This window comes from Gracilinanus agilis, chromosome X (genome assembly GCF_016433145.1).
Source record: "Gracilinanus agilis isolate LMUSP501 chromosome X, AgileGrace, whole genome shotgun sequence".
Classification (NCBI taxonomy): Eukaryota; Metazoa; Chordata; class Mammalia; order Didelphimorphia; family Didelphidae; genus Gracilinanus; species Gracilinanus agilis.
The window spans coordinates 16,390,886-16,398,972 of NC_058136.1; the positions used below are offsets into that span (position 1 = coordinate 16,390,886).

The 8,087-nt window shown below is 49.3% G+C and overlaps 1 protein-coding gene across 1 annotated transcript in view; it reads right to left on the reverse strand.

Annotated features, from left to right (window-relative positions):
* GPC4 (glypican 4) overlaps positions 1-7,982 on the reverse strand; it is a 133,217-nt gene extending 125,235 nt beyond the window's left edge. Inside the window, exon 1 of the mRNA XM_044682691.1 lies at positions 7,823-7,982. Coding sequence (XP_044538626.1) covers positions 7,823-7,982 — 160 coding nt within the window. The remainder of the gene's footprint in view (positions 1-7,822) is intronic.
* Between the last annotated feature and the right edge of the window lie 105 nt (positions 7,983-8,087).

Sequence of the window (8,087 nt, forward strand, 5' to 3'; positions counted from 1 at the left end):
GTCCGCTTGGCCCCAGAGGGGAGAACTCTGACTAAAGGAAGCTACAAAGGAGCAACTTTATCTAGGCCATAGCTGGAGATCTGAGTGGAAAGGAAGGTGAGAATCGGGTTGGCAGGTCATTGATGCCTTCTAGGAGTCTATACTTCATCAGAAACAAAGCTCTGGATGGCAATTTGGAATTGTGCCCAAAGAGCGATAAAAGAATGCCTGCCCTTTGATCCAGCCATACCATTGCTGGGTTTGTACCCCAAAGAGATCATAGATAAACAGACTTGTACGAAAATATTTATAGCTGCGCTCTTTGTGGTGGCAAAAAACTGGAAAACGAGGGTATGCCCTTCCACTGGGGAATGGCTGAACAAACTGTGGTATATGCTGGTGATGGAATACTATTGTGCTCAAAGGAATAATAAACTGGAGGAATTCCATGTGTCCAGGAATTGATGCAGAGTGAAAGGATCAGAGCCAGAAGAACGTTGTACACAGAGACTGATACACTGTGGTAAAATCGAATGTAATGGACTTCTGTACCGGCAGCAATGCAATGACCCAGGACAATTCTGAGGGATTTATGGAAAAGAACGCTACCCACATTCAGAGGAAGAACTGCAGGAGTGGAAACACAGAAGAAAAACAACTGCTTGAACACTTGGGTTGATGAGGACATGATTGGGGATGTAGACCTGAAAGGACCACACCAATTACATATCAATAATATGTAAATAAGTCTTGATTGATGACACATGTTAAAACCAGTGGAAATGCAAGTTAGCTATGGGGGGGGGGGAGTTTGAGGGGGTGAAGAGGAAAGTAAAAACATGAATCATGTAACCATGGAAAATTTTTCTAAAAATAAAAAAATTAATAAAATAAAAATTAAAAGAAATTAAAAGAAACAAAGCTCTGGGGGCAGCTAGGCAGCTCAGTGGATGGAGAGTCAGACCTAAAAAACTACAGGTCCTGGGTTCAAAGCTGGCCTCACATACTTCCCAGCCTGTGTGACCTTGGGCAAGTCACTCTTCCCCCATTGCCTAGCCCTTACCACTCTTCAGCCTTGGAACCAATACAAAGTATTGCCTCTAAGATGGAAGGTGAGGTTTTTAAAAAAAGAAAGGAAACAAAGCCTCACAGGCACCATTTGGATTACTTCTAAATCCTCTACAAAGCCATTGCCCTCAGTATGAATTCTGGCCCTGACACTGGGTGAAAGGAGGCGGGTCGTTTCATTGCTCTGAGGAAGGTTCCTCACCAATTGAGAGGTGGAAGGGGCTTTGGAATCCTAAATGTCCATCCCTCTCATTTTACAAGTAAGGAAAATGAGGCCCAGGCAGAGGGGTCTTTGGCCAACATCACATGAGTGGTGAGTGACAGAAAAACACTTGGAAGCCTGGTCCTAAAGTGCAGATCTGCAGATCTTTCCACGATACCCCAAAGCCTTCACGGTGCATGTAATGGCTGTGCTGCTGATCTCATTAAATTGGCTGCAGGTAAGAGGAAGGGCTAGGGAATGAAGCACACTTTCCGGCCCTTAATTAATTAATTGATTGATTGATTTCTAAGACCCTCACCTTCTGTCTTAGATTCAATACAGTGTATTGATTCCAAGGCAGAAGAGCGGTAAGGGCTAGGCAGTGGGAGTGAAGTGATTAGCCCAGGGTCACACAGCTAGGAAGTGTCTGAGGACAGATTTGAATCCAGGTCCTCCCATCTCTAGGCCTGGCTCTCAATCTACTGAGCCACCCATAACCCTTAAATGATTAAGAATTCCCATTCGCTTACAAGTGGCCCCAAGCATCCTGATATCTACAGTTCATTCTTTTTGGAGTATAGATGTCTGCTCTGAGTAGAGGTTGGAGAAGACAACCTTTCAGATCCCTTCCAACATTCAAGACCCTGTTATGATGTCCACTCATAGAGGCCTCTTGTGTATAGGCGTATGAGAATAGTGAGAAAGGGGATTTGAAAGCAGCATGATCCAGCAGAGGATGTGAGTTCAAATCCTGGCTTTTCTACCTACAACTCAAACAACCTTGACCAAGCCCCTTGGCCTCTCTAAAGTCTCCATTTTTCTCATGTATAAAATAGAGAGAGCTGACCTAGATCACTAAGGTGCTTTCAGGCTCTGGATCCCACGCCGCCTCATTGGTCTCTCATCATCTACACAGTTGAAATGGGCTTTTCATTAGCATTTACAATACCATAGCAACATCCCTGACATGTTTTCTGTCTGCACTGTTGGGGAATGGAGGGAGGAAGTCACTTCCAAGCGACCTTGATGAGCAGTGCCAGCCGGTGCGTCCCTTACAAACCCGAACCTACCTTTTCATTGCTCGTCCAAGTCTTCAACTAATTCTGAAACCGGATCGCAACATAACTTTCATGAAAAGGGAGGAAAATAGTCATTACACAGAATCAGACATTTGGCATGTGTGAGGCTCCAACTCCACTCCACTGCAGAAGCCTCAACTTTGTGTGACTCACCAAGAGGCCAAGGGAGAGCATGGATTTCCAGCTAGAAGACAATCCAGAGATCATCTGGTCCTACCCTCCCATTTTACAGAGAGGAGAACCGAGGCCAAGGAGGAAGGGACTTGCCCGGGGTCACACAGGTAACACATTTGTACCTGGTGGGTCTTCTGACTCCCAAATGCAGTTTTCTTTCCACCACAGAACGTGACTTTCTAGGCCAATGATGACTGAGAATGGGTGACTGCACATCTTCCTCTTATCATCCCCCCCCAAATAAAACTAGGGGATCAAACCTAGAGAATCGGGCAAGAAGAACGTGAAAGCAGACACCCCAACGTGAGCTCTTCCCAGGGGGGTCAGCTCTTGAAGCAGCCTTGGTTTCTGCATTTTCTACCATAACCTGTGCAACATTCAAAGCAAATGTTTCCACTCCAACCACCCCATTCCCAGGGTTCATCAATCTCCATGGTCAGTGTGGCTGACACTGTGAGGAAGCCTGGAGGGAGGAAACCTGAAGGTGAGTTTTGAGTTCCTGATGTCTCTTCTACCAGATGTCTACCCTATTCTTCCCATAATTCTTCACTGCTACTAGGAGAAAAGGTGGCAAGTTTAAGAGTCTCCAATGAACTGGATGGAGCTTAAGAGCAATCTAAAGCAAAGATTAGAAAGAGTAGGAGAATGTCATTGTTGTCTTTGGTCCCTCCATCTCCCAATGCCAACACACACTCCTCCTCCTCTTCTCTGCTCCAGAGCAAGTTGTGTCAGTGCAGACCTGTCAGTCACTGTAAACTTTCCTTTCCTTGTTTTCTTACCATACTACTTATCCCTACTAGTTGCTCTCCAAACATTTCGGCTACGTAAATATTTATTATACACCTACTATGTATACCAGTTTCAGGCCCTCGTCACATTTAGCTTTATGTACACAGGCAGCTAGGTGGCGCTGCAGTAGAGAAGAGTGCTGGGCCTGGAGTCAGGAAGACTCATCTCTGCAAGTTCAAATCTGGCCTCAGACACTTCCTAGCTGTGTGACCCTGGGCAAGTCAATTAATTTACCCTCTTGGCCACAGGATCTTCATCTGTCAAATGAGATGGAGAAGGCAAAGCCAAACCCCTCCAGTACCTTGGCCAAGAAAACTCCAGATGGGGTCACCCAAGAGTCAGACAAACAACACAAGTGAACACGACGATAGCACCGTCTTTGCTACAAAGCCTCCTAGGAACTAGTCTCAGTTGAACTGGCCATTTTGCTCCTCCCTCTCCTTGATGTTCCATCTTCTTCCTCTATGCCTTTATACAAGCTCTTCCCCCATGCCTGAAATGCAGTTATCCCTCCTCATCTCACCCTGGAATCCCAGGCTCCCTTCGAGGCTCAGCTCAGGTGCCACCCGCTCCAGGGGGTCTTCCCTAATCCCCCCCTCCCTCTTCATCCCCACCTCTGTCAACTTTGAGGTTCCCCAGTCTAAGAGGGGCACAAAGAGGTAGGAAGCAAATAGAAGACAAGCGGGACGGTGAATCAGGGTCTAAGGACAATTAACTTGGGGAATACAGCATAGCTCTCATCAGTCAGGCAAAGGGCTGCCCTATGGAAGGAAGCTTCGACTTACTTGTTCTACTTGGTCCCAAAGGGCAGAACCAGGAACAGCAAAGAGATCAGTTCTGGCTCGATATCGAGAAAATTGTCCAAACGATTAGAGCTGTCCCCAAATGGAAGAAGCTGCCTCGGGAGGTGTTGTGTGCCCTCTCGGGATCAAGCAAGAGACTGGCTGACCACCTGCCAAGTATGTATGCTGGAGCAAGTGGCTCCCTCAGGGTATATGTTACATAGCTGACAAGACCCCTTCCAAGCCTCAAACTCGGGGGCGAGATCTGGTATGCGTTCATCTGAGTCCAAATTGTCATTCCCTCCACCCCACCTGGAATAGAAGCTCCTAAAAGGCAGACTGTTTCATTTTTGCGTTGGTATGTGTAACATTTAGCATAGTGCCATATATATATGAAGCACGGACTAAAATAGCTGCTCTTGGAATTAATGCCTCCCCTGTGGGGCCTAGCGGTGAAGGGAAGGAATTGGAGGAATACTAAGGCCAAATCAGCACGTCCCTAAAGAGCTCTTCGGATCAAGCTTGCCACTAGGCATACCGAAAAATGTTGGGGCCGAATGCCCCCACGGGCTCCCGGATACCCCTCAAAGCACATCGAATCATCTTATTGCCGTCATAAAAAGACGGAGCTGGCTTCGGGACACAGTGTTCTGGAAGCACGGTCAAAGCTCCAGCAGGAACCAGGTCGACCACGCATGCCCAAGGCCACCGGTAAGTCTTCAGAGTTTGGGAGTGGGGGATGAAAGTGGGAAGGGGGAGAATTCTACCCCTTTTCCAAAAACCCAGAGATGTCTCATTTTAAAGACACGGCCAAAAGGGAAAAGCCCAGTAACCAAGCAAGAGGGGCAGGCTGGGAAACTCTCCTCTCCGAAATCAAGTTGGCCAGCCTTTTCCCTGAAGGGGGACGTGAACATGCAGAAACTGAAGGGAGGCCAGTGCAATGGTCAAGATTACTCCTGTTGCTCTCTATCGGAGGCCTGAATAGCAAGCAAAGGCATTTACTCCGTCTGTGTTGTGACAGTAGCCTAGCCTCAAGTGAAGGCTTCCACCACGCCACATTTATGGGCCATTCAGTCATGCATTTTTGTTATTGTTGAGAGTGGTGCGAAATTTCACCACAGGAGCCCAAGTCCTTGGTGGTCTTCCAAGGATTGCAGCTAAAAAGGCACTCCTTTTGTTCCTTGGGAGAATGCAGTCCAGTAGGTCATTCAAAAGGGGAAATAAAAGCAGAGCCCTGGGAGGGAGATGAAGGACAAGACAAAAAGAATCAAATGTTTGGGGTGGGAGCACATTAGCTTCCATTTCCTACTGTTGCCTACTATGAACACCCCCAATCTTTGGGGTAAGAATGTTGATGCAGGCAGACCTCCAGAGTTCTTGGGCAGGTGTTTGCAGAGATGCTTTGGAGAGCAAGGCCCGTATAACGTGAGATTGGTAAAGCCTGAGGATGCTAGACTAGACACACACACACACACACACACACACACAGGGTCGGACCCCACAAACCTGCCAGAAGCTGGGGGCCATTTAGAATCCCCCAGCCCAAGGGCTCCTCATCCCTCTTTAAATAATGCTGCTATTATCTCCATGGCCAGAAGCCCTTTAAAATGGAGAAGACAAGAGCTAACAGAGATCAGCTCATTGTGAGTGTGAGTGTGAGTGAGTGTGTGTGTGTGTGTGTGTGTGTGTGTGTGAATGTGAGTGAGAGAGCAAGAGAAATGTAGGAGGGAGACCCAAAGATCAAACTGCAGACCTGGGCGCCCTGCAGTGGCCCTGGACTGGAGAGGACCCCCAGAGAAGGCTGGTCCGCTTTACTTCTTTCTGGCAGGCAGGGAAGAAGAGAGAAGGGAAAGAAAGAGAGCTTTTCAAGGCTCTACAACCAATAAAACCTTGCATCAATCGAGTACATACTTCAGCCTGAAAAAAAAAAGACAGACAGCTCAAGGGCAAATAGTGTCTAATCGACTGTGTGTGTAAGTTACTTGATAACTGCAAAGGTGCAGTAGGGATTGACTTACTGTGGGAACAAGGCTGGTCCTATCAAAACAATTTATGTAACATATGGTTGGTTCCACTCCTAAATCATCCAGGAGCTTCCCACAATTACCTTTGTAATTAACATGTAATTCATGGCTACCGGAGACTCCAATGGAGACTCCAATGTTATTAATAGCCCTGCCGGAGTGACCCAACTGGGCTGAAGTCACTGGAAGGACCTAGTCGGAACTCTGTCTCTGTCTCTCTCAATACCCCCTGCATGCCCCACCCCGTTAAGTGGCCAAGTGCGGGGAGTCGCCCTCCTTTCTCAAAAAGGTCAGGAACCCAAGCGGGCCAAGAGAACTTCGGCTAAGGTGAGGAATGGAAGCAGAGCAAGCTTCACCTTGGGTAAGGCTCCAAACAGCTACAGTGCAGTACGAAAGAAGTTTGGTTGAGGTTCCAAACGGAAACCCCACGACATAATTTTGGTTAAAGATTAAAGGGGTTTCGGACGGAAATAGAAGCAAAGCCTCCTAACTTCGATTAAGGTTAGGAATCCGCACTGATAAGCTAAAGGCTTTTGATTGGGCTGCCAGAGTCTTTAGAGACTTCGAAAGCTCCCTGGTGTAACCGACTACAGAGTTCTGCTCCAGAAGCCATTCTGTGGCCCAGGCACTAATGAGCTGGCATGGAACTGTTGCTTGAAGGGGCAGCCCGGTGTGGAAAGAGCACATGACTAGGAACCAGCAGCCTGGCTCCACAATCTACTAGTTTCCTGACCTTGGACAAGTCACCTCGACTTTCTGAGCCTCAGTTTCCTTCCCGGTAATACGGGGAGGTTGCCTCAAAGCCCCCTTCCAGCTGAGCCATCCTAAGGGTCCCAGGCTAGAGGGGCCTCCTCTTGGTCTAGAGAAACTGCTCCCCGAGGAGAGGAGAAAGGACTCTCCCAAATAACTGAACAAAAGAATGAATTTTGCCAACAGTCCCCAGCAGAGGTGTCGGCCCCATTCTCCAACACCTACAGTTCAAAGAATGTGATAATTTTTCCACCAGTTTAGCCCTCTTTCATTTGCAAGACGCTCTCCAAACAGAGTTTAAGATTTCCGGTGGGTAATCAGTCCTTTCAAAGGCCTGTAAATTGAATGTGCAATTAACCCTAAGGTTAAGTGAGAAAAAAAAATACCAAATACCTTCCAGAAAATCTCGTCAGACTCCCCCCAAGTGAGGGTCTGCAGGGGGCGGGTGTTTTTGTTTTGAAGACAACTTCTAAAGCTTCGGCAGCCACTAAAAGCCCTAAGGAGTCCCGTGGCACCGGGAGCGGGCAAGCGGGGAAGAGGATTTGGAAAAAGAAAATCAATTCAAATTACAAGTTTTGCACACATGTGCGACACAAACCCACTCAGGTTCGTCTCTTTCCGGACCCCCCTTCCCCACCTCCTCACCCTTCTTGAGCGGAGCACTCGCCCTGGCAAAGGCTGGCCAAGGCCTGGGGAACACAGGGGAGTGGTTGGGGGGGGGGGAGGGTGAGGAGAAGCCCACTCGCGTGAGTGTGTGTGCGCGCATTGAGGAATGAATCCCCCCTGGGTCGGCTGCGGCCGGTCGGGCCCGGGGAAGCCAGCAGCTCCCCGCCCTGAGGGTCGGGTTTCTCGAAGCCACACCTGAAGCCGGTGTGGGTGTGCGGGTGCGCCAGCAGGTCGGGGGCGCAGCCCGGGGCGATCGGGGGCCTGACGGGCGTCCCGCTCCCGGGGCTCCCAACCTCCCTCCCCACTCACCGTTGATCTCGTTACTGGGCGCATCGTTTTTGTTGAAGCCCTTGGAGACGTAGACCTGAAGCACTTCCAGGCAACTTTTCGCCTTGAGCTCGGCGGCCAGCAGGCTGAGGCTGAGGGCGGCCAGCGTGCAGAGGAGGGACGGCAGGGGCAGCCGGGCCATGGCTAGGGGGCTGGGGGCAGAGCAGAGTGCGAGAAGGGACACGGCACAGGGTGACCGCTCCGAGCTCGGGGCGGGGAGAGCGGAGGCGCACGGGCCGGCAGGCGA